The 26620-nt window shown below is 46.3% G+C and overlaps 2 protein-coding genes across 4 annotated transcripts; one reads left to right on the plus strand and one right to left on the minus strand.

Annotated features, from left to right (window-relative positions):
• Window positions 1-2165: 2165 nt before the first annotated feature.
• LOC109733050 (uncharacterized) lies at window positions 2166-8466 on the plus strand. Of its 3 annotated transcripts, none has more exons than XM_020292250.4 (17): window positions 2166-2550; window positions 3012-3121; window positions 3939-4008; window positions 4104-4262; window positions 4346-4423; window positions 4670-4774; window positions 4978-5044; window positions 5128-5189; window positions 5272-5411; window positions 5613-5739; window positions 5833-5947; window positions 6090-6178; window positions 6463-6546; window positions 6875-7213; window positions 7290-7736; window positions 7820-7879; window positions 8128-8466. In XM_020292250.4, exons 2-17 carry the CDS (start codon window positions 3084-3086, stop codon window positions 8206-8208), a joined length of 2061 nt encoding a protein of 686 aa, XP_020147839.1. In that variant the 5' UTR covers window positions 2166-2550; window positions 3012-3083; the 3' UTR covers window positions 8209-8466. The 3 variants fall into 3 exon arrangements, with proteins under 3 accessions (XP_020147839.1, XP_020147838.1, XP_020147840.1); XM_020292249.4 differs by having other exon boundaries at window positions 2207-2550; window positions 3009-3121; XM_020292251.4 differs by having other exon boundaries at window positions 2207-2509; window positions 3009-3121.
• A 186-nt stretch (window positions 8467-8652) lies between these two features.
• On the minus strand, window positions 8653-16850 carry LOC109733049 (golgin candidate 6). The gene is made up of 19 exons (XM_020292248.4): window positions 16586-16850; window positions 16413-16488; window positions 16069-16121; window positions 15803-15930; window positions 15513-15712; window positions 15348-15421; window positions 15194-15263; window positions 14607-14660; window positions 14416-14511; window positions 14211-14261; window positions 14043-14132; window positions 13801-13914; window positions 13638-13709; window positions 13353-13538; window positions 13020-13120; window positions 12727-12775; window positions 12221-12286; window positions 11200-11958; window positions 8653-9388 (listed from the first exon to the last, which is right to left on the minus strand). Exons 2-19 carry the CDS (start codon window positions 16473-16475, stop codon window positions 8816-8818), a joined length of 2799 nt encoding a protein of 932 aa, XP_020147837.1. The 5' UTR covers window positions 16476-16488; window positions 16586-16850; the 3' UTR covers window positions 8653-8815.
• Window positions 16851-26620: the final 9770 nt, after the last annotated feature.

The following is a 26620-nucleotide window of genomic DNA, read 5'->3' on the forward strand; positions in this document are numbered from 1 at the left end:
CCTTTTTTCGCCGGCTCGAGCCGAAATTGGCGCCAGCGGACCCAACCCGAACCCGGCGCGCTGGGGCGCTCGGGGGCGCCGGGCGAATCGTTTTTGGCGCGAAAGCGCCACGGGCCAGCCGCGTCAGCGACACCGCCCGCCTCGTCTTCTCCCGACGCCTCGGTTTCCCGAAGGGAATCAATGGCAAGGCTGCCGCCGGTCAGCTTTGCCATTGATTCCTCACGGGCGGCGCGTTCACGGGGCGGCGCGCCGACGCCTCCCCTCCCTCGGACGTGTACACACGGACGCGGCGCGGCTATATATGGCCTCGCTCGCCTGTGATGAGTGCCACCTCTCCACCTCTCCCGAGCGCCGCCGCCGAGCTCTTCTCCCCCAGCCCTCCCTCTCCCGAGCGCCGCCGCCGATCTCTTCTCCCCCAGCCACTCCATCTCCCGAGCGCCGCCGCCGATCTCTTCTCCCCAGCCACTCCATCTCCTCGATGGCCGAGCGTTTCCCCGGAGACGAGGCGGCGGCCAACGGCTTCGGCCGCCGTTCGCTCCGTGAACAGGAGTCCTAGCTCCTGTTCCAGGCGAACATCCCGGCGCCGCCGGACATGCGCGCCGGGCCGACGGGCTGGAGGCTCAGCAATGGGGGAGTGCCCATTCCCCCGTTGCCCGACGCCGTGGCCAAACCATCCTACTTCGCCGACGAGGTCGAGATCGTGCGTGCCTCCCTCACCGACGCCGAGCTCTCCCTCCCCCAGTACGCCGCCGACAACCACGCGGCTTGGGCGGCGTACTTCGAGCGCCGCCAGCAGCAGCGGCTGGCGTCCACCAACGGGGCGCCGGTGGTCGGCGGCGTGAAGAACAGCGAGGGGCGCCACCTGTGGTGGGGCGCCCCCGGCCGCACACTTGAGGGCGTGCTGACGCACCTCGAGGGCGGCAACAACCCGCCGTTGGCGTACCCCACGGCGAGGGCGGCCGCCCCGGCGCACCGCCGACGCGACGGGCAATGGGCGCCAAGGAGGTTCGGCGCGTCCTCCTCCTCTTCCTCCTCCCGCTCCTCCTCCCACTCCTCCGGCACTCCGACGCTGCTCGGCGTCAAGGCCGAGCCCGCGGCGGAGACGCCGCTCGGTCGGCGCACTCGCAGCGCCGGCATCGTCATCAACGAGGGCGGCCGGCGCGCCTCCTCATCGGCTCCTCCTCCGCGCTTCGTCAAACCAAAGACGGAGCAGGGGCTCGCGCCGGTGAAGACGGAGCCGGGGCTTGCGCCGGTGAAGACGGAGCACGGCAAGGTCGAGCTCGACGACGACGCGGCCCTTGAATGGGCACGCCAGGACTCCATCAAGATGGCGACGGAGCGCCAGCGCGCCGCCCTGCGGCGCTTCGAGCAGCGCCGCCGAGGCCGCGACGAAGGAGAAGTCGTCATCATCGACGACAGCGACGACGACGACGACGCGCCGCCGCCGCCACCAGCCGGGGAGGGGTCCGGCAGGGGCGCCCGAGTCAAGGAGGAGAAGGCCGACGATGGCGGCGACGACGGCGACTTCTCGGCCTTCAGCAAGTTTTTTTATTAGTTTTTATATGTGATGGCGACTACTCGACTTAAATCCGCGAATATAAGCCCAAGTTTGCCGAAATTTGGTGTGTTTTAGCCGAACTTTGCGTAAATTTGCTACGCAATTTTTTTCTCGCGCCTGGGGCCGGCCCTGGGGGCGGCGGCTGGGGGCCAACTCGCCCCCAGGCCCTTTTTTTCGCCGGGTCACCCCCAGGCGGCGATTTTAGGCGCCCCCTGGGGGGCCAACGGCTAGAGATGCTCTAAAGAGCCCACCTCATTTACCTTAGAGAAAATATTTAGCCATCTTCATTTTTCTATGCTAAATATATTCAATAAATGTTTTGCGGCTATATTTCATTTTGCTATGCTAAATATATTCACTAAGATATGCATTTTTCATCTTCATATACAATAAATTACACGTATTTTTAGTTCAGTTCTGATATTATTAATAAAAATATCCATGTTTCAGCAAATCTGACTCATATAAATTACATCCGTATGTAGTTCATATTGGAATCTTAAAAAAGACTTATATTTAAAAACGGTGGGAGTAGTAGTGTATTTTTAAGAGCGCAAGTTGTAAGCGTGAAAACGGAATGACGTGTGTTTGGAGCGTGTAGGCAGCCAGCGCAACATTTAATTAGCAGCATTTAGGACGAGACAGGTTACGGATCCCACGAGATTTCCACGGAGATCCTTCCTGCAGGCGAGGCGGTCCAAAAGGGCATGGTGAAATCAGTGAGCTGAAAAGCTCTGCTGCCACTGCCGGCCGCTACGGATCAACCTTTCCAGTTCTCACTGTCACGGTCCGCGGCCGTAGTCCCGAGCGCGCAGGACCAGCTTCGGCTGCTTCCCCCGGCCCGTTTCCTCTCCCCTTCCCTTCCACCACGCCAGCGCCATCGCCAGTGCCAGTGTCAGTGGATCCTCTCGCTCCGCTGCAGATTTTTTGCTTCCTGTTCCTCCCGCAGAGGTAGCTCGTGCAGCACTTCTCCTGTTCTCCCTTCTCCCTTGGTGAGCGTCCGTTCGGTTGAGCGAATTCGTTCTTCTTTTCTGATGAATCCCTCTCCATCTCTCTTTGATCTAGTATATGCAACAGCAATGCATCTTCTTCTTCTTCGGAGGTAAAAAAAAAGGAAGGAATGTGGCTGTTCTTGGTCATTCCCCCCGAAACAAGAGCTGGTGTCCCTTGATTCTTCTTCTCTTCCTGACCAATTTTTTCACTGTTGCGTGGATGATTTTCACCCCATTCCTTCGATGATTTGTTTTTCTTGCTCGAAATCCCAAGACGAGGCAAATTTACCCCCAAGGGAAATAATTGCCCGATTATTTCTTTATTTTTCCTTCTTGGTCTCGTGTGTCGCCTCGTTCCCCTGATTTCCGCCACGATTTGGTGTGCGCAAGCCCACCCACTCCACCAAATCCCCATTTGCCACCATTTTTTTAACTGATTTCTTGCATTGACTTGCCAGCAGGTGACAGGGGATATAATGTGCGGCCCGGCGGTCTGCTTCTAGGACGAATTTGGGAGAAATAGGAAGCCAAACATGTTTGCTTTCTCGCGCCGCCGAATGAAGATTGGAAGGTACACCTCTCATTTTGGCAATTATTAATCTCCTGGGCCTTATTCGATTCAGTACCAATTGCCCATTTTGGTTGATTTAATAAACACTGGGTTTGCATATGGTACTCGAGTGATGGTTTCTGGTGAGAGGCTTCTTTCTTTCTTTTAATGGACTGTACCATGTTCAGACAACCAGTGCTGATATAATTTTGTGAAATGTAAATCCAATGGTAACTTTATTGTGCAAACGATGAGGAAATGGTGAAAATCTAATGATTCTTTTGGTGAAATATAATCTAATAACTAAATTTGGTGAAATGTACCTTTTAATCCAAAAACTCCGGATCCCGAGAAGTTTTGAAGATGGTGCTTACTTCGAATGAAATCCTCGCTTCACTAAGCATAAGCGAAAACGTGGCTGAGGGGAGTGAGCAATTCCCTTTCATGGTGGTCGAGTCATGATTAGAAATATTGTGAAAGAAAGTGAAATGTCCTATCGTCGTACTTAATGATAAAATTTGGTGACATGTGATCTAATGAAATTTTTTGGTGAAATGGAATTTCATGATAAAACTTGGAGAATTGCAAATTTAAATTTAAGGAGCCACATGTATTTGTAATGTGCGGTTAGCCTATGCACCCTGTCTAGTAGTTCCTGAACTTGCTGAAATCAAATTTCACATTTGAGGTCTGAATATTCTTGCTATAATTAATCGTATTTAGCTTCTTGTTATTCTCTTGCTCTTTTATCTTTCATGGCTGTACCTTCTTCAAGAATAACTAGAGATGATTCTCTCGCAAAGGAAAGCCGAGAGTGATGATCTCAAGACTTATGCAGGTCCAAGGGCCACAAGAGTGATCCTTTGCACGGCTCTAGGAGCCCTGGGGGGCACGTCAGCCTGTCAAATGTGAGTGCATCTGTGCCTGAAGTACTTGTATCTATTGTTAGTTTTGGTATATTTGTGGCACATCTGGATTATAAGCACACATTGGTTTGTTTCAGGGCGGTGACCCGATCACAGCATCGGTGAGTGGCCGTGCAGATGACCTTGCTTACCGCTGCTCTTCTGATTCATTTGATCTCGATGCCCGTGCATTGGATAGCTCGGAGAATTGGGCGGTGTTGCCCACAGAGGGCGACAAACCTGCTCCTCGTTTCTCTGTAAGCAACAACCTAAACTATGAACTCTTAACTCTGATCAAGTTCACAGCCCTCATCAGAATGTCGATATGTATGTGCAACAGCATGCGGCAGCCATTGTAGGCAGCAAGATGGTAGTTTTTGGTGGTGATTCTGGCCACCAGTTGTTGGATGATACAAAGGTAATTGCAGTTTTATGTGTTGTTATGGACTCCCTACTAGGAAATACTCTCTTTGTTCACAAATATAAGATGTTTTAGATATTTCAATATGGACTACATACGGAATGAAAGGAGTGAACAAACACACTAAAAGGTGTCTATATACATCTGATTCACACAAAAATTAGAACATCTTATATTTGTAAACGGAGGGAGTATCATGTTATTTGGCGGTTGACATTATGATTATACCTTTATATTCATCAGATGTTGAATCTGGAGAAGCTTACATGGGATTCTACCACCCCGAAAGTTCTTCCATCGCCAATTCGATCTACTTCCAAGTTGCCAGCCTGCAAAGGTCATTGCATGGTATACCTCTTGTAGCTCACTATTGTTGCAATTCTCACTATCTAATTCTTAATACAAATTAGCTTTATCAAGTTAACTGTCTACTAGTCATCTTATAATTATTTTTCCTTTGGGCCGCTTTTTGCAGTGGACCTGACAACTGAACAAATACATGAATGTGGCTTGATAGAGAAATAGCTAAGCTTGATCCTTTTGATGTACAGGTTTCGTGGGGGAATAGCGTTATTCTTGTTGGAGGCAGAAGTGAGCCTGCTACTGATCGTTTATCAGGTTCTCACACTTCCAAAGCCCTTGGATTTATATGATACTAACCTCCTCTGCCCGATAGATTACACAACCTTTGTTTGCCGCAGTTTGGTCTTTCAATACCGAAACGGAGATTTGGTCACTGATGGAAGCCAAGGGTGATATCCCTGTAAGTTATTAAGTATTGAGTGCTATGCTGCAGTTAAATATTCATTTGACCTGACAGAGTTTGTTTGTGGTTCGGATTTTAGGCAGCTCGAAGTGGCCACACAGTGACCAGAGCAGGCGCTACGTTGATACTTTTTGGTGGTGAGGACGCGAAAGGAAAGAAGCGACATGATCTTCACATGTTCGATCTCAAGTCATCGACATGGCTTCCTTTGAACTATAAGTAAGTCATCCCTCTGAATTCCGAAGAATCCTGTGGAGTGGAATTTCTTATTCAAATTTGCTTCATGGTTACATTTTAGGATGTAAATTAGTTATAATCACTGATAATCTTTCACTGCCTAATACTCTTCATCAAGAAGCATTCTAGTTTTAGAATCTTTATTTGAATTTAACATGCATTCTTGTATGCTGCTTGTTGCAGAGGCTCCGGACCTTCTCCTAGATCCAATCATGTTGCTGCATTGTATGATGATAGGGTCCTTTTAATATTTGGAGGCCACTCAAAATCCAAGACCTTGAATGATCTATTTTCTTTAGATTTTGAGACAGTAAGTTTCGTGAGGTTACTTGATTACATCACCAATTATGTCACTCGGTATGATGCATGTTAATGGTTACTTAAGCATCTATCTTCTTGTCAGATGGTATGGTCAAGGGTGAAGACAAATGGTCCTCACCCATCGCCTCGAGCAGATTGTAGTGGAGCTCTATGTGGAACTAAGTGGTACATTACTGGTGGTGGAAGCAAGAAGAAACGTATGTTTTAAGCTCTCACTTTATGCCTAACATTTGAAAGATGAGTAGATAGATTCTGGTTCATATGTGCACAGCATGCATTTTTAGAAGAATGCCTTGTCCAGGTCATGTGGGAACTTCTAACAAGAAATCAAATTCTCAGGACAAGCGGAAACCTGGGTTTTTGATGTTCTAGAATCGAAGTGGACTGTTCGTGCAGTACCGCCTAGTTCCTCGATTACTACAAAGAAAGTAAGCCACTAGATATATGCTTGCCTCTCTTATGATGGTACTAAAATGCAACTCCGATTGTGTTCTAAGGAAGCAACACTAAAGTACAGAAATGATATTCATGTTTGTGTTCTGGACTTCTCGCTCACAATAGTTGAAATATTTATGTCAAGAGCAAAACTTCTTGCAGAAACAAAACCATGTACAAAGTGCAGCTGTTGTGTATAATACTTCCACAGGCCAACTAGTTATCAAATTATCTCATTTTATCTGGTTGTTAACCAAGCAAAAGACGATTCATGCAGGGTTTCAGCATGGTTCCTTTGTACCACAGGGACAAGATCGTTCTTGTTGCTTTTGGAGGAAACAAAAAAGATCCATCCGACAAGGTGAAACTTTTACCATCGAGCATTTTCTTGTGTCACTTTGGCGAGTTGCGTTCCCATTTTGAACAAATATTATGGCAGTGTGCACTTCTCGTGATATAAAGACCTTCAACGGGCAACTTTATCAGCGTTGTAGTGCTGACATTTTCTTCATAACATATTTTTCTCTCTCTCTCAAATCCCTTGAGTATATTTGGCACTTTACTTTCTAATTTTTGAATTATGTGTAATTGTCTCGTCAATATATCAATTGCCTGTACTGAAACATTTCAATGTAAGAGTTTTGATGTCAAATTGAGATGCATCACTGAACATGTCTCGTTATCTGTAGGTTGAAGTATTAGTGGTGCTGCAAAACGACCATTCTTATAGCTGGCGGTCTGCCCCAGATGTAGACCCATTGCTGTATGAATATTCTCCAAGCACCAAAGAGCTCGCCGGCCATCTCAACAAATGTGCTCCCTTGTACTCTAATAGTTCTGTTGCAAGGCACAGTCTCGCCTCTACAGTAGAGCGTGCGTCTAGGGAGGAGCATGGAGCTCTGGGCACTTCGCTCCACAGGAAGTATGGTCAAGTAGAAGACTGCAGCTTAGCCCAAAAGCTTGAGAAACTGATCGATGATGACAAATACGATGATGTCGATGATTGTTCTTCATGTCCAGCAAGCACCGTAAGTGACGCGCATCCCAAGTCAATAGACAAGCATATATTTTGTTGCCATGTATATAGCTTGTTGTTTCTTGCAGCCGAAAGATCAGCGGAGCAAGAGGACAGGGGCTGATACTCGGACTGACATGGCCAGAACTGTAGCCCTCAAGGAAGAAAATGCTGACAACCAAGGACCAAGTGGAAGGAGGATAGCCAGGAGCTCTTCAGACATCAGCCATCTGTACAACACCAAAATAACAGACTTGATCAGAAGGAACGCGGCGCTTGAGGACCAGCTTGCAGCCGCACTGGAAAGCAAAGAGCAGGCAGAGAAGAACCTGTCCTTGGTCATGAGTAGTAGGGAGCAGCTGGAGAAGAGGCTGGCCAGCAGGGGAAAGGAGGCTGAGCTGCTCAAGGAGAAGATAGCAGGCTTGGAGCTGGCACAGGAGGAGTCCAACAGCCTGTCTAACGCTGTGCACGCCGACAATGTGCGCCTCGAGCGGGAAGTGGCGTTCCTCAAGGCCGTCGCGGATGAGACCCGGAAGGCAAGGACGATCCCCTGGCGCATGATGATTTTGGCTGCCTTTATTTATTTTTCTGTTCTGAGTTTGTTTTGCTGCTCCTGCAGGAGATGCATTCCACCCGCAGAGTTTTGGCGGGAGAGCAGTCGCGGACGTTCCAGCTACAGGTATTTGAGACCTTGGTGTACTGTCAAAAAATGTCTTATATTATGGGACGGATGAGTACTTAGAATAAAATTCCGGTGCTTCTTAGCCAGCATAGGTTTTCAGGTGCATCAGACTCTTATTCGTCATAATAATGTGTAGAGTCTCCCAAAATCGTCCAACACTTCATACACTTTTGACATAGTGTAGCGAGCTGTAACACAAAAGAACTCTGTTCCTGAACACTCAAGATCTTTCTGTTTTTGATCAGGTTGAGGTGTTCCATCTAAAGCAGCGGCTGCAGACGGCGGAAGGAAGATCGGGAACGCCAAGGAAGCCTCATAATCCTTAGTAGCCAAAAGAAGAAGCGGGGCGAGTTCATGATCATGTACTTATGCTAAATCTATGGGCTGTGGTTTGTAAATTGGCTTGTACATCCATTTTATAGTTGAGCCTATATGTAACAATAGGTTCTGTGTGTGAACCATGGTGCTTCATGGATTGATATTTGAAATATTTACTGTAGATAGTCGACGAGAGCAACTGTTTATGATTGTCAACTTAATAACTGAAGTAATTTACAAATGCTGTTATATTTCTTGCTTTCTCAGTGAGCTGGTTTTCTTCCCTTGTCTGTCTAGATGACTTATTATTAATTTGATTAAATCAAGTCGGCCCATCATTTGAAAAGGCTACATTATTAGGTGCAGACCATGGAAACAAAGATGGGTCAAGTTACTTGAAATGGTATAATTTACAACAAATAACCAAATTAAACTAGAAGGTGGGTCAGCAGTTCAGTCTCGGCATCCATAAATAACTTAGAAATGAAATGGCCACCTTTGTCTACACATCACCAACATTCCACTGTACAATTGTTATCACAAGCCCACATCACTCACCATGATTGAATAAATGATGCTAGGTTACACCATAGATGAAAGTGAAGCAGAAACACATTACTTTTCATCGTCGTCATCCTCGTCGTCATCATCATCGTCGTCATCTGGCAAGGCAGCATCATCACCGATACCTTGCAGCAGGGTGTCCACGTCCTCACCGAGCTCTGCCAGCCGTGCACTCAGCTTCTCAACCTTACTTTGCTCCTGTCCCAGGCAGACGAGTAGATCGTTCAGTTCCACCTCACTTTCCTTCTCTGCCTCTTCCTTGGCTTGCGCTTTTATTGCTTCTACGTCCGGGTAGGGAGCACTGCCTCCCTGCCTCAAGGTTTTCACCTCTGCATCAAGGCGGTAGTTGGACTGCTCAAGACTGTTGTAAGCATCTGCCAAGCTCTTGAGATCAGATTCAAGTTTTACTGCAAGATTTCGTTGGTTGCTAGCTTCGGCCTCGATCTGAGCTTTTTCAGTTTTGAGCACCTCTATTCGCCGTGCTGCGCCCTCCAGTTCTTGTCTGAGGGCTTCAATTTGTACCCTTTCTCGGCCACTGCTCGGTTTCTCAGAAGAATCTGAAGTGCTGCCACCACCAGTTCTCACTAGATCTTCTGCTAAGATTGCATTTCGGCCTAGCAAGTCCTGAAAAATGAAATAAAATAATATATTGTTACGTATTTCTGTACCAGGTAGAGTACGGTGTCCTTGAAACTACTAGCAACCACAACCTGCCAGTAACCAGTTTACTTGATTCGACTAGTTGCTTCGAAACTGATCAACTTATGAACTAGGATCTATGACCTTTTGTACCAAGATAAAATTTATCAACTGGGTTACTTGCATATTCTTGAATATATAAGCATGTTACATGAAATATTTTATGCTTGTGAAAGAGGGGAAGCATTCATACTCCCTCCGTTTCTTTTTAGTCTGCATATAAAATTTGATCAAAGTCAAACTAAGTAAAGTTTGACTAAGTTTATATGAAAAAATACCAACATTCGCAATATGAAACAATATTTTTAGATGAATTATGAAATTAATTTTCATACTCCCTCCGTTTCTTTTTACTCCGCATATAAGATTTGTTTGAAGTCAAACTAAGTAAAGTTTGACCAAATTTATATAAAAATTATTAACATCTACAATACTAAAGTTTGCAGTGATATTGAGTTTTGCAGGAAACCAGCTTTTTCTTCAGCTATTGCTCAGCAATACTGAGTCAGGCAGCCGATTGATCACCATACTGGCCTATTTTGTTATTGAGAACTGAACAAGCTATAATTACCTCTGTTTTTAAGGCGTCCCTAAGGCGTCGCCTAAGCGATGCCTAGGCGTCAGGGCGCCCCCAGGTTACAAGGCGTCGGCCTTGCCTTACATGCATACCTAAGGCGTCCGCCTTAGTCCATAGGGCGTCCAAGGCGTCCGCCTAGGCGCCATTCTTCCCGCCTTAGGCAAATGAAGACGCCTTAGACAGGGCAGGGAGTTCAGGCGGGAAACAGAGCTCTGGGCGGGAAGAGAAGGGCGGGAAACAGAGTCTGGGCGCCAACAGTTACTAGCAGGGGGAGAGAGAGCCCTAACCAGTTTCAGTTTTCCCCCAACCCCACCTCTGGCGGCTGGATCTGAGCTTCTCCCCCTCCTCTCCAGCAACTTCTCCCCCTCCTCTCCGGCTGCTTCTCCCCCTCCTCTTCGGCTGCTTCTCCCCCTCCTCTCCAGCAACTTCTCCCCCTCCTCTCCGGCTGCTTCTCCCCCTCCTCTTCGGCTGCTTCTCCCCCTCCTCTCCAGCAGATCCGCCTCCCCCTCCTCTCCAGCAGATCCTCCTCCCCCTCCTCTCCTGCTACTTCTTAGAACTCTCTAAGGCGTCGCCTTGCCTTATGCCTTAGCGCTTAGGCAGTGAGGCGCCCCCCCAGCGCCTTGCCTCGCCTTACCGCCTTAAAAACATAGATAATTACAGAGCTAGCCCAACATTCATTAAGCACAGTTTGCCACAGCTTGCCTAAGAAAGCTAGGCCATGTTTCATTCACTGCCCAATCTATGGTTTGCCACACTTTATTAGCCGCATGGCCCATTGGCCATTCATCATAGAGTAATCTTTCAGCTAAGCTTGAGAATGTGGCTCCATTTTTCTTGGCTACAAGTTAGCCAAAAAAGTTTGCCATGCTTAGGTATTCTTAGGTTTCAACCAATCAGGCCTCTATGGTTTAAATTCTATTCACCACATCATAATATAGAAGCGATAAACTGATTCAAGAACAATTACTTGTTGCTAAGATCATACCAACAGAACCTCAGTATTTACACGTGGAAGGATATTTCTTTTTCATACACAACTTGGCGCTCATGTAAACTATTATCAGAAATTGTGCAAAAACCTTTTTTTGTGAGAATGGCAGGATTAGTTTGGGTAGATGAATTCTTTGCTTGGAATTAATGTAATGAATAGGAAACTAACCTGCATCTCGTTGCACTGTCTCTCTACAAATGACTTCAACCGCTTGATATACTCTCCGTCAACCTCCCCGTTCTTCTGCTCCAACTCAACAGGTAGAACTGCAGTTGCAGTCTTTGTTCGACTGAAGAGATCCATTATACATTCTCTAATATCAGTCTCAAGCTTACTGAGTAAACTAACGAATTGTGAATCAAAAATTTCCGAAAGGACTGGATGTTGATCGCCTTTATTTGTTTCCTCCTCTTCAATCTCTTGGAAATCAGACATACTGTTTGCACTTGACCGTGAAAGCTGCTTGTGGTTCTGCTGCCCTGATGGTAGGTGAAGAAAGCTTTTCCGCAGCTCATCGAACCTCAAAAAGTATGTAGTAAGGCCAATCTTTTGGCTTATAGCATCTGCAACAGCAAAGGCATCTCGGCCCTTCTCACGGCTTGCATTATTGAGGACACAAGCACCTAAAACAACAGCAGCTAATCCACGGACGCAACCGGTGAAACGTTTATTCGCAGCAAGCTCGATTATGTAGTTTAGGTGTACCGCTGATTCCAAAAGGCAATTTACAGCATTTGCACAGTCCGCAAGCCATGTGATGAGTAGCCGGAGAATAACAGGCTGAATATATGATCCTTCTGATTGACTGCTTTGGTCATTCTCTCCTTCTGCTAAAGCTGCAAAGGATAAACACGTAACAATCCGATGCAAGAGAGGCTCGGTGCGTCCCAAGGATGGCGTAGGTGTTTCAAGCTGAATTTGCAATACCTGAAAAGTTCAGTTGTTAGAAAGCCACCCATTGAAGCTGCATTGGTTTATGTTAGTTGTGAACTTGTAATTCAACAGTTAATCAATGCAAGAAAATCATATTAATAATAGAGTCAGCCATTTGTTAGATAATCTCATCAATATGTTCAATTCAGACAAGTGGAATTACACAAAAATTAATTCTCAGCCAGTGGGTAGTTGGTTCTCCAGCCTACTTTGTACACGTAAAATTCAGACAATGAAAAGTTGCAAGGGAACATACGCGATCTTTGCATTGCAAGTTGTCCTTGATTATGTGAGTAAGAACACTAGATGCTCTGCAACATGCCTGCAAATTTTAGGATCAATCGTCAGATTTTTTAAATCAGATAAGAGAGAGGAAAACTGCAGATATTGATTACATGACATCTCGAACAATCAAATTTCTCATTCTAAACTAGACAATAAGACTTCCTTAGAACACTACTAAATGAGGAATTCAATTCAGATTACATCGTATATATGTATACAATAGAAAAACAACTCGAACAATGATCACAGCATCCAGCCTCTTGGTCATAAAATAAACTGAAGAGGCATATATCAAATTTGAAGTGAAGAATGGAGGCAGAATGACAGCAAGGTCAAACAGCAAAGAAAGAATGTATGGTGTTTGTATGTCCAAAAGAACTAGCAGCAGAGGGCATTGATTTATAATCATTTGGACCAAATTTAAAGAGATCTATTATCCGGTGTGTTGAATAGTGCGTTTGTATTAGAAGACATTACCTCCATATCTCCATTAACATCACTTGACACCAGAGCTTGCAGAAGTGCACTGCCATTACAATGGTAACATAAGTGAAGGTGCAATTTTATGAGTGATAGAATTCAGACTACAGAAAGCATCATGAAGTGTGGCAGAAACAGCAGCAACCATAGTGACATGTTATGGAGATGACAGAAATGGCCATCTCTAGTACAGTAGGTATAGGTGATCTCAGCAGTAAATTACAACATAATTAGAGCCAAAAGATAATGCTCCCATTGTACTAAATGCAACAGAAGGACCATAGACTAACCTTCCAAATGGCATGTCACTAGAAGCACCATGGGTAGCAGTTCCTTGGCTTGGATGTGGAGCAATAGTTGATGCTAATAATGCCTGGCCATTGGGATTTGTCTGTTCCAAAAAGAGAAAACTACTAGTTATTATGTGCTTACACATACCGATATACCAAAGGAGACCAAAAAATTTAGCAGAAAGAATAGCCAATATTCTACTTAAGAAGTTATAACTGAAAATCTGATCAAAATGATGAAAAATACTAATTGCCTCATTTAATGTCTCCTTATCTCCTTACTAACATGTTCATGATTATTTGAACCAGAAAAAATATCAGGAAAAAGATCACCTCGCAGAAACACTTGAAGACATAATCAGCAGCAACAAATTCCTGTGCTACGGAGGTTCGCAGGATTATAGCTAAGATCGCATTCAGTGCAGGCTGAACATGAGGTTCTTCCCCGACTTGCTTGCTTGCAAGAGAATCGAGATTTTGAGGATTTCTTAGTACCAAGCTGCCAATACACCGCAATGCCTGGAAAAAATGAACAGTGTACGAACATCCAACAACATAACTTAGTAAAACTATCATACATATAGTTGAATGGTACCTCGACTGTTATAAGGGACTCACCGTACAGCGAAGAGCTACAGGGGCCCACTGACTCTCAACGCCCAATAATAGAAGATGGTCAAGAATGTTTCTCTGTCATTTATTAGTAAAGCCCATATGATGAAACTTACTTCCATGTTATAAGGTAGTCGACTAGAAAAGATATAAAGGGAGAAAAGGGTACCTGAGCTAGTGCAGTTTGATTGGTGATCTTGCTAGTATCTTTACCTGTTTCACCCGGTGGGCCCCCCATCAAAAGCAGTTCGACAGTATGTAAGGCACCGAGAAGATTTACCGTCTAAAAGAGACAAGAGTTTTAACTTCAGCAAAGTATTGTTAATACAGGCTTTTTGGGCCAAACAGAACTACTTGTCAGTTTGAGTAATCTATCTGTGAGGCTATATAGGTGATTTTATAATGGTGTACCTTTTGTTGGGTAAAATTGAATGCACTGCCTCTCCTAATCTTTAGTATTGATATCAATGGGTCAAAGCCCATTGTCTCTTTCAAAAGCATCTGATATTAGCACAAAGTAATGTCAATGAAAAATATGACCATCTAACACTTCAAAACAATTGTTTGATAGAAACATACCTGATTGGACGCATTGTTCCGTATTAAATTATTTAAAAGTTCAAGGCAATCCTGCTCCAACAAAAAAGAACAGATTAGCACCAACAAAGTTTTATACAAATTGAAAAACAGCTTTCAAATGGAAGCTGAACAACCAGAACTTTTAGACAATTCGGGTACACAGCGGATCAGATCAGATCATATAATATGGTTCCTGGATAATCACCTGAACAACGACGCCTCCATCAGAAAATCCCTCCTCCCCAATAATGCTAAACAACTTCTCAAATGCACCCTCAAATACAACAATTTTTTGAATTTCCTGAAAGGGTGATTACCAGTCATTTAGTATTACACATATATGTTCGAATTGATATCTGGAACATAATAAATCAACCAAGAATATAAGAGAGTAACCTCTGCATCCCTGGTCAGATAAGTAAGAAGTAATAGTGCTTCATTCCTTATGACCTTCAACATGCATCAAAGATACCCATATGAGCTATATAACCAGGCAAGTAAAGAAACAAAGCAGTAAAAATATGTTATAAATTGATGATGCTGGATTGCTGGGAACTCAACAATAACTTAGCATGACTTGTGGATTGCACCCATCAGAAAGTAATTTCAGCATTTGCAAAAGAACTGCATTTTTTAGCTTTTTCAAATGATTAACCCATACTGCAGCCTAAGATAGAGGAGGTGCTACTGGAGTAAATAACATCTAATAATATAATTTATTCGTACAGCACGTATATCAACTCCTTCAGAAGAACAGATAAGGGTCCAAATCAACATGATTGTACATCTCTACTTCATGTTGTAAATCGAAGTCATGCTGCTAACTGATTTCACACATTGTAACCATAAAGCGTTTCCACATGCATTAGACTACTACTGCGTGGATAACTTAGGATAAGCAAACTGATATTAGCACAATAGATATGTCTGGATAGCATGTGTGCTTCTTTAGAGGAAGAGGAGAAAAGAGGTTGGTGCTAAACCTCGCGGTCCATAAGCATGTCCATTAAAACTGTTATGCCACGGGGAATTAATAGAATTGCCTCCTGTAATCTGAAACACCAAAAGGATAAAAAGGAGTTAAAAAGGTTTAAAGTGTAGTGGATGCATCCCAACAGAAAAAGACTTACTGGGCACCTTTTCAACGAGTTTGTAAGTAACGCTGTTAAAAGCTGGATTGTGTAATATCGCACATAGAAATCCTCCTCTGTCTTTGAACCAAACAGGAGGGAGAAATAAATCATGACAGATGAAGCAGGTAAAGCGAGTTACATGCAGTAAAAGCAAAGAATGTAAACTCACCAGTAAGCTCAAGAGAAGAGAAATGTTGTCTGTTTCTCGAGAAAGCAAATCAGAGTTCATTGATGCCGGTTGGACCTCAGTTTTCAGTCCCTGTGACGTCTCAATAGGAGTCAGCGCGCTCACAAGGGTTTCTAGGGCACCTCTGACGAGCTCAACATCCTCACGGTCTTCTTTCAAAACGTTGAGAAGGACAGGGAAGCCTATTTTGCAAATTAGCAAGAATGTATCACACGTCAGTCCCTCATAGAGATGAATCTACAAATACCAAGGACCCAAGTGAAATGAGATACCCATAGCTCCAAAAGACATCTGAGCCGAACGGCTCTCCGCCACGAGGGACTGTAGCTCAGTCATGGCAGACCTCCTATCATCAGGCATGGTGCCGTTGCTTATGCGATCGAGGAATCTCTCGACATAGCTGCACAACATAATGCAGTTAGAGGGTCACTCCCTAAAAGTGGCATATGTCAATCAGGTGCTATGTTTTTCAGGCAACAATTTAAGCCTAAAAGTATGATTACACGACTGAACACAAATTTCATGCCGAATTGCCTACCTATCTTCCTTGGACTCGGACGCCTCGTTGCCGAAAACGAATCCCCCAATCCCCTGTGAAACAACACCAACAGAACATGGAGTTAGTAAACATCAAACTTGCTCCACCAACTTGTGATGAAATCATGGCATCACATTGGCCCAACTGGTACTAGAGCACGAGCTCCAACGGAATGAAGCACTCCATGCTAAAAAAAGGACATAACACCCTATGAGACTAGAACTCGTTCATACGACCGGCAAAACGCCTCGTCGGGCTCCGACCTAGGGTGCGTCGGTGACAGGGAGGAGCAGGAGCGGCCGGGGACGGGTTCGATTAAGGTCGCGGGGGGAGGGGGTGTGCACCTGCATGATATTTTTTCCTGCGCTTCCGGCGAAGCCCCGAAGGTTGATCGACCGGGAGTCCATGGATCGCGAGCGCCTGTGTGGAGTAGCGAGGAACAGTTAGCCGGATCATATAGGTTGAAGAAGACTTAGCAGACACAGTGCGTATTCTTGGTAGGGAAGGCGGCTCTGACCTGGGAACCGGGAAAGATCGCCGCGGCGGCGGCGGAGGTGAGGTGGGGACTGGAGATCAGGGGGTTGGACGGGGAAGCAACCGGGGAGGGGGGAGAGGGGTGGGAGGCAGGCTGGATGGAGTCGGGGTCACGGGGGATTTTGGTTTGCTTGCTGAGGTGACGTGGCATACCTCCTCCACTGTTTGCACCGAAGCAAGAGCAACCGTGGAAATGCTCTCGCTCACAAGGGTTTCTACGGCACCTCTCACAAGCTCAACATTCTCTCGGTCTTCGGCTTCGGTGGCGAGTTCGATGATCTTGATATTTTAGTATTTCGAATTAATTTTCGATCTGAGGTAATTAGATTTGAGATTTTTTGCGACGAGGTATATACCTTATGAGACAAGCAAACCCTTCCGAGGACCAATCATGGGTCCCCGCTGATAGTCTTCGGACACACCGCTCATGTTCATATGTCTAATCAAAAGACAGAAGAGTTATGGTGGCCCCGAATTCTATTTTAGCGGCACCATCAACGCCCGTCTAGATCTATGTGCGCATGTAAGGTACAACACCTGGGAAACACGCGGATTTACCGCTGCGAGACTCAAGCGTCCTATTACCCCACAACCAAGTTTTTTTATATAAAGTAAAGGAAATACGTCAAAGATTTCACATCCTTTCCACCCCTTCCATTGCCTTCACGCGGATCTCGTCTCCTTCCTCGCCTCCATTGCTGCTTCGAAAGCTCAACATAATGGGGAACATCCCTAGCTCGTCTATCCGTCCCGCCGGTCCCCTTGAAGCAGAGTGGAAGAGTTGTTTGGTTGCTCAAGGGCAACTGAATCATCTTGCTACCCAGGGATACCTCCCTGACCTAGAATTTGGATGGATTCGGCCTGGCTTGGTTGCTTTGGACGGCGACCTGCTCAATGATAATTTCTCGGCGCCGCAGGGTGATGAGCGAGTAAGCTTCGTCCCTTCCTTCTCCGGGGGCTAGGCTTTCCAATCCACCCCTTCCTCCGGGGTCTCCTGAAGTTTTATGGGATCCAACTCCATCACCTCACGCCCCACTCAATCCTTCACATAGCCGGCTACGTCGCTTTATGCGAAGCCTTCCTCGGCTGTGAAACCCACTTTGACCTGTGGTACAAATACTTCTGCTTGGTCCCATGTATTCGGTACAACATCATCTTTGAGGTAGGGGGCGCCGAGGTGTGCCAAATTGCTGGGGTTGGGTATCTGCCAAGCACCCCTAAGGAGGACAGCGAGACCTGGCAACGTGAATGGTTCTATATCTTCGACGTGCCACTTGAGGATCCTCTTCGGCAAGGGCTTCCTCCCTTTACTCCTGGTCCTCCAAAAAAGTGATACAACTGGCGTCCAAGGACTCAAGCCCGAGATGGGGGATCCAAGGTGGCTAGGCTTGCCGCTCAAGTCACTTGCCTCGGCCATCACAAGCTCACCATCGTCAACGTGATGGCGGTGGCTCTTGCCCGAGGAGTCCAGCCTCTCCAGCAACACTTTCACCCCCTGTGGTAATACAACGGGGCCAACCACTCGACCTGCGCCATCAGGGAAGGGTTCGCAAATCATCAAGCGATCGGGGGCTGCGCTGGAGGCGATGTTTAAGGGCGAAGGGGACGATCTTGCCAAAGATCCTATGTTTGACGGTTTTGCCAGCTATAAGCCGGTTGAAGCGGTAAGTTTTATTTACTTGCATCATATTTACTGAACATGGTATTTATCTTCTTGATTAGATGTTTAACATATTCGAGCAGAATTGGAGGCGATGGATCAAGATGGTGAATTCCCCCGCTCCTCAACCTAAGCTCCATGTTCGTGATGACGACCTTGACTTGGCCGAGGATCCTCATACCGGCCTCATCTTCAGAGATGGGGTCTTCTATCAAGAAGGCGTCGACGGCACTAAAGTGCCTATTATGTTTGACCACGTGGGGATGTCATCTCCCGCTGTCAATGTAGCCGCCGTTCATCGCCCCGCAAAGCGGAAGCGGTCCCTCTCCCACACTGCTCCTGCCGCAAGCACCTTTGCCCCTTCCAACAAGGGTTGTCCGTCTAAGCGCTCGAAAAGAGCTCCCACCGAAGAAGGGGATGAACTGAGGATGAGCCCTGGGCCTATCATCGGCCAGGTTGCCCCCGAGAAGCCTGTAGTGCAAGAGCCACCCTCCTCTACTTTGTAAGCGCATACCTGCAGTTTTTTCGCAAGTGATGGCTGAAAGTGCTAGTTATCAACTAGAGGGGGGTGAATAGGCGATTTTTATGAAAGTCTTTAAAACACGAGATCTTTGAAGACAAACAATCAAATTGAACCTATATGATATGTAGCGAAAGATAAACTACACTAGACAGACTATAGTCAAGTATGCATAGTAATGGAAGCACGGGGACTAATAGCAGCTAGGTAGTACAGATCGGAATGGGAGACAGAATGAAGCCAAACAGCTAATAGTCTTCACACAGTGAAGTCAAACAGATCAGGCAAACAAGCAATGACTTCATGAAGACAAACTGAAATGTAAAAGAGGAAGGTATAGAACCAGTAGCTCGGTGAAGACAAGGATTTGGTAGACCAGTTCCAGTTGTTGTGACAATTGTACGTCTGGTTAGGGAGGCTGAGATTGAACTCAAAAGACCGCGTCTTCACCTTATTCCCCTTGAGCTAAGGACACCCAGTCCTCGCCCAACCACTCTGGTAAGTCTTCAAGGTAGACCTCCAAACCTTCACAGACTCCGTTCGCTAGCGATCCACAATGACTCTTGGATCCTCAGAACCTGAAGCCTAACCGGCTGGAGGATACACAGTCCTCAGGTGTAACAAGTCTTCAGGTCATGTGGAAGACTTCGGTGATGCCTAACATTCTTTGGCTCTAGGTGTTTTGGGCTTTGTCCTCGCAAGGATCTCTCTCTCAAAGGCTTCGGAGGTGGGTTGCTCTCAAACGACAAAAGCCGTGCACTAACTCTGAACAGCCACCAATTTATGGTGTAGGGGGTGGGCTATTTATAGCCAGGAGGCAACCCGACATGATATGTCCGAAATGACCCTGGGTCACTAAGGAACCGACACGTGTCCAACGGTCGGATTTCAAACACATGCGGCAGCTTGGCTTGGGCTACAAGCAAAGCTGACTCGTCCAACTCTGGATAAGATTTGCTCTCATTGTCTTCACTCGAAGACATAGGATTTTGGGTTGAGCATCACGTCAGTCTTCTGACTTTGTTCACTTGGACCCACTTAACAGTTCGTAGGTTCCTATGACTCAATAAAGAAGAAAAGGAAACTACGAAAGAAACTATGTCTTCGCACTCCATAGTCTTCAAGTGAATGTCATCACACGTCATTATCTTCAATGTGAACGTCTTCACGAACCACCGTTGTCTTCAATGTCTTCATACAATTTTTAGGGGTCATCTCTGGTAGGTAAACCGAATCAATGAGGGACTACTACCTGTGTTATCCTGCAATTCTCATAAACACATTAGTCCCTCAACCACGTTTGTCGTCAATACTCCAAAACCAACTAGGAGTGGCACTAGATGCACTTACAATCTTCCCCCTTTTTGGTGATTGATGACAAACTGGTGACGTTTTCAACGGGGATAAAATTATGTGAAAGTTAAAGTACGTGGTCATTGGCTTCATAAGTTGAAAGAGGTTCCCCCTGAAGATGTGCATATAAATATGTTGCCTTTGAATGCAAATGCACATGGCAGGTTTTGCTTTATGGAGATCTTCTTCAACTCATGAAGACAATTCATCATGCATACACAAATTTAGTGAAGATAATGAAATGCGTAATGAGAAATGGGCGTCTGCAGAATGACTTCATGCAGAATTTATCATCGCAGTCAAGGTAGCAGCAAAATTGACACATGACCATCAAGTTTTAAGTGTTACAACTCAAAAGCCAACAGTTCAAGAACGAGAGTTGTAAAAACTTAGCAAAAATAAGCACCCGACCCATATAGACCCGCTTGAAGACTACCAACTCATATGCTTCTCCCCCTTTTGTCAGGAATGATCGAAAAGGAGTGAAGACATAGAGTGTCTATGCGTTCCTAGGAGATGTTGGTGAAGATGTGGGGGAAGCAGGGTCAACATTGGAGTTGGGCGGTGCAGAGGGGCCTGATGCAGAATCTTGGTGCAGTGAAACCATAGCTGGAGAAGTGGCGTCATCCTCTTCATCAATGACTCGTGCAACAACAGTTGGAGCCGAAGATGAATAGTCAGAATCTTCAGTTGAAGGAGTTGGACGCTAACTTGCTGACTGTGGAGGCCTGGAGTCAAACTTGAAGCGTTCAGTGAAGCCATCTGCTTGAAGATCGTCTTCAGAACAGAGCATTGTGAGGCTATTCCAGGCACGCCGACAGGCTTCATGAGAAACAAACGAGTTCTTGGTGGCAAGGTTGCAAATGCGATTGACATCAACGAGAAGACTTTGCATTTGGCGCTTCATCCAGTCATGATGCCTATCCTATTTCTGATGAAGGGACACAAGAAGCTCTCTGTCATTCAGTACACAAGCACACTTCTGAGGCCTTTGAGCTACTGTGATGGTTGTTGCATCAGTGTTGGCACGATGCGGCAGCCCGAGCTGACCGACAAGAGGACCAACAACAGTAGTGGTTGGGTTCGGCACATGAATCCCTTCAAGTGGTTGAGTGAAGCTTTGGAAGGCGGCATTGTCTTCGCGAACAGGCTCCTTTGCAGGCTCAGGATAAATGGCTTCATGAGACATGTCCGCTTCAGGCAGAAAGACAACATGGTTGCGCGCTGAAGCTTGATAGTTGATGGTGGAGGGAAGCTTAATCAGCCGCATGACCCATGGAGCATAGAATTTGAGGCCAAACAGATCAATTCCTGAACCCGCCAACTGTCGGATGAAGAAGTCTTGAGTACTGAACCTGATGCCATTGATGATGTAGAAGACCAATGTCTTCATAGTGCCTTCAATCTTGGCGTGAGGACAATGTCCCTTAATTGGCCATAGAGTATGCCTCGGTATGTGATAGATAGTGCGGGGCAGATACTCGAGGTCATTGACATAGAATTCTTTGGGGTATTCAGCATCAACTGGCAATGGCTTCATCATGCTGAGCATTTTAGTCATGTTGGGCTCAGGCTTCTGGAAGATGCTCTGCAATTCTTGTTCATAGGGCTGATAACCTGGCTCATACAGATCACCAGGAGTGGGCAGGAAAGTTAGCTCAATGATATCTTGAGCTTTGGCTTCGTGATGTACATCACCTGTCATCCACTCGAGGACCCATGTCTTTAGATCCTTGTTGTAGCCTGATATATGGAGAGTGGTATAGAATTGCAGCAAGATTTCGCATTCCAATGCTCCTTATCAACGACAAATGGGAGCAAGCCAACTTCACGGAAGCAGTCAAGAGCTTCCTCAAGGCAGGGGAGTCCAGCAATGGCATCGCAGCACATGCGCTTGTGGGGAAAGATCATGTATGTCCTGGTTGGACAAGATGCAAGAGTAGTAGCTTCGTTGCTGGTGGCTCCAGAACCTGTCAGAGGATATCTTTGGCTTCTTGTATGGATTCTTGACCGAGTCAAAGAATGTGTTGTGATCTCTGAAGCTGAGCACACTGAAGGAGCCTTGTGTGGTAACGACACTGGGAATCCTTGGCAGCCTGGGCTTTGGCTTCTGCGTCTGAGGCCTTTGCTCCACATGATAGTCATACTGGGGACCAGGAGCAACTGGAGGCATCATGATGGGCCACTTGATGTTGATGATCTCATCTTCACAATTGAAGGCCCTTGCCATTGTATGTGGAACAGGTGGAGCAGCAGCAACATCCGAGGAGGATGGTTGAAGATCTTATGTGGCTTCAGGGGCTTCAGACTGAGGGGTGGCTTTAGGAGAAGCATTGACTTCAGCCATGACAACGTCACTGGCTTCAGTGGTAGTGGCAGCAGCAGCATCAGGTGCAGGGGCTTCAGTGGTTTCAACAATTGGTGGGTCGGGCACAATCACATCTGGATTCACAACTGGTTCAGAGGTAGGGGGAATAACTTCATGATCTTCTTCTTTTTCATCGGCTGATGCAGCCGAAATATCTTCAGCCTCTTTGGCTTCAGACTCAAGAGCAGTTTCTGAGGGGATGGATTCAGGAAACACTTGACGTGCTACTGAGTTGGTGGTTTGCACATCCTCTTTAGGAATGCTCGACAAGGAGACCGTGGGCCTAGGGCCTCTATGAAGCCTTCAGAAAGATGGCGACGCTTGTGGTGAAGTAGTGGTCTTCTCCATGTCTTTAGGGGTATCTTACAGGGTCTCAATCACTGGAGTGGTGACTTGAGTTGGCGCAGTGCGAGGAATGACTTCATGGATCGGAGAGTTGGGGTGGTGCTCTTCCAAGAAATCATCTTGTGTGATTGGCATCGTGGGACCACCAATGCTAATCTGTTCACTGCTCGTGGGAGCAAGTGATGATACCGCCTTGGGCATGATCTGGGGGAACTAAGGAAGGACTTCATCATCATCAACATTGTCTTCATGACCAATTCTTCAGCTGCGGTGGTGTCAGCAGCTGGAATCTCTTCAGACTCATGAGCCTCTGTGGTAGCAGGCTCATGGACAACCAATCGACGCTCGCGGTTGGAGGACATGGGAAGGGCAACAGAAATGGGTTCAACAAGCAATGGTTCATGAGGAGCAGGTGAGGCAGTTTTTGCTTGGGCCCTTCTTGAAGCCTTAGAGGACTTCTTCAACCTCTTTTGAGAAGGGGCAACATCAGAAGCTTCTTGATGCTTTCGCTTCTTAGCTTCAGCTTCAGCCTCCTTCGTCTTCTTCTGCTCAGAAGCAGCTGAAGGGACCTTTGGCTTCGAGCCAGTCATGCTGGCAGGGAAGACAATGCTTGGTCTTTCCTGCCTTGGAGCTTCAGTTTCAGCAGCAGCCGGCTTCTTCTTCTTAGTAGCAAACTTAGGGTCAATGCTTGGACGCCCAAGTGCTTTCCTCCTCAAGGCTTCATTATGAGCCTAAACGCATTTCTCGGCACAGTGCTTGAGACACTCTCTTGAGCCTTTGGCTTCATCACGGCGCTTAGAAAATTCAGCCTTGAGATCAGTCATCATTTGCTTGAAATTTTGCACTTCAGTGACATTGAGACGGGCCATGTGCTTCTTGAAGAGGGCCTTTTCATGGTCAATCTTGTTCTTCTGCTCAATGACCTTTTGAGTAATTAAGCTCATGTGCAATACAGCCCTGAAAAGCCACACTAATGCCAATCAGAAGCTGTAGATCATCGAGGGTAAGAGAAGTATCTTCAAACCACTCGTCAATGAAGTTGTTGAGAATATCAGCGTCAAACAGAGGCAGATCATTGAAGATTTTGGCCTCCTTCTTGCTCTTGATCAACATCTCAAGGGCATCATTATCTACGTCTTCATCGCTAGATAGATCGACAATATCTTCATCATTGCGAAAGATGTGTGTGGGTGCAAGAGCTTGCCCTGAGATCTTCTTGGGCTTCGTAGACTTCTTGGAGATGCGTGACAAGTCCTCAGACTGCACACTGGATTTAGGTGGTGCAAATGTCACTGGCTTCATGCTTGAAGCTTTTGGTGTAGTAGAATATTTTGAAGCCTTTGCCTTCTTCTTTGGCTTCGGGGGCTCTGGAACTTCAGCATGTTCCTCGCCATCAGCCGCTTCTTCAACAGTGGCCCTTTGAGTGGCGATATTGTTGGGGAACGCAATATTTCAAAAAGTTTACCTACGACCACGCAAGATATATCTAGGAGATGCATAGCAACAGGCCGGGAGAGTGTGTCCACGTACCCTCGTAGACCGAAAGTGGAAGCGTTTAGTAACGCGGTTGATGTAGTCGAACGTCTTCGTGATCCAACCGATCCAAGCACCGAACGTACGGCACCTCCGCGTTCAGCACACGTTCAGCTCGATGACGTCCCTCGAACTCTTGATCCAGTTGAGGCCGAGGGAGAGTTCCGTCAGCACGAAGGCGTGGCGACGATGATGATGAAGTTACCGGCGCAGGGCTTCGCCTAAGCACTACGACGATATGACCGAGGTGTGTAACTATGGAGGGGGGCAACGCACACGATTAAGAGAAACTTGTGTGTTCTAGGGTGCCCCCTGCCCCCGTATATAAAGGAGGGGAGGGGGAGGCCGGTCGGCCCTGTAGGGCGCGCCAGGAGGAGGGAGTCCTACTAGGACTCCAAGTCCTAGTAGGATTCCACCTGGAGGAAAGGGGGAAGAAGGAAGGGAGAGGGGGGAGGGAAGGAAAGGGGGGCGCCGCCCCCTTTCCCTAGTCCAATTCGGACCCAAGGGGGCGGGGGCGGCCAGCCCCTTGTGGCCCTTCCTCTCTCCCCACTAAGGCCCATCAAGGCCCATTAGTTCCCCCGGGGGTTCCATTACCCTCCAGCACTCTGATAACTATCCGGTACCTCACAGAACTCATCCGGTGTCCAAATAACATCGTCCAATATATCAATCTTTATGTCTCGACCATTTCGAGACTCCTCGTCATGTACGTGATCTCATCCGGGACTCCGAACAAACTTCGATCATCAAATCACATAACTCATAATACAAATCTTCATCGAACGTTAAGCATGCGGACCCTACGGGTTCGAGAACTATGTAGACATGACCGAGACACATCTCCGGTCAATAACCAATAGCTCATGTTGGCTCCTACATATTCTACGAAGATCTTTATCGGTCAAACCGCATAACAACATACGTTGTTCCCTTTGTCATCGGTATGTTACTTGCCCGAGATTCGATCGTCGGTTTCCTCATACCTAGTTCAATCTCGTTACCGACAAGTCTCTTTACTCGTTCCGTAATGCATCATCCCGTGACTAAGTCATTAGTCACATTTCTTGCAAAGCTCATAGTGGTGTGCATTACCAAGAGTGCCCAGAGATACCTCTCCGATACACGGAGTGACAAATCCTAATCTCGATCTATGCCAACTCAACAAACACCACCGGAGACACCTGTAGAGCATCTTTATAATCACCCAGTTACGTTGTGACATTTGATAGCACACAAGGTGTTCCTCCGGTATTCGGAAGTTGCATAATCTCATAGTCCAAGGAACATGTATAAGTCATGATGAAAGCAATAGCAATAAAACTAAACGATCATTTATGCTAAGCTAACGGATGGGTCTTGTCCATCACATCATTCTCTAATGATGTGATCCCGTTCATCAAATGACAACACATGTCTATGGTCAGGAAACTTAACCATCTTTGATTAACGAGCTAGTTAAGTAGAGGCATTCTAGGGACACTCTGTTTGTGTATGTATCCACACATGTACTAAGTTTCCGGTTAATACAATTCTAGCATGAATAATAAACATTTATCATGATATAAGGAAATATAAATAACAACTTTATTATTGCCTCTAGGGCATGTTTCCTTCAGTCTCCCACTTGCACTAGAATCAATAATCTAGATTACATAGTAATGATGCTAACACCCATGGAGTCTTGGTGCTGATCATGTTTTGCTCGTGAGAGAGGCTTAGTCAATGGGTCTGCAACATTCAGATCCATATGTATCTTGCAAATCTCTATGTCTCCCTCCTTGACCTGATCGCGGATGGAATTGAAGCGTCTCTTGATGTGTTTGGTTCTCTTGTGAAATCTGGATTCCTTCGCCAAGGCAATTGCTCCTGTATTGTCACAAAAGATTTTCATTGGACCCGATGCACTAGGTATTACACCTAGATCGGATATGAACTCCTTCATCCAGACTCCTTCATTCGCTGTTTCCGAAGCAGCTATGTACTCTGCTTCACACGTAGATCCCGCCACGACGCTCTACTTGGAATTGCACCAACTGACAGCTCCACCATTCAATAAAAATACGTATCTGGTTTGTGACTTAGAGTCATCCGGATCAGTGTCAAAGATTGCATCGACGTAACCATTTACGACGAGCTCTTTGTCACCTCCATAAACGAGAAACATATCCTTAGTCCTTTTCAGGTATTTCAGGATGTTCTTGACCGTTGTCCAGTGATCCACTCCTGGATTACTTTGGTA

The sequence above is a fragment of the Aegilops tauschii genome, chromosome 5 (genome assembly GCF_002575655.3).
Source record: "Aegilops tauschii subsp. strangulata cultivar AL8/78 chromosome 5, Aet v6.0, whole genome shotgun sequence".
In the NCBI taxonomy this organism is placed as follows: domain Eukaryota; kingdom Viridiplantae; phylum Streptophyta; class Magnoliopsida; order Poales; family Poaceae; genus Aegilops; species Aegilops tauschii.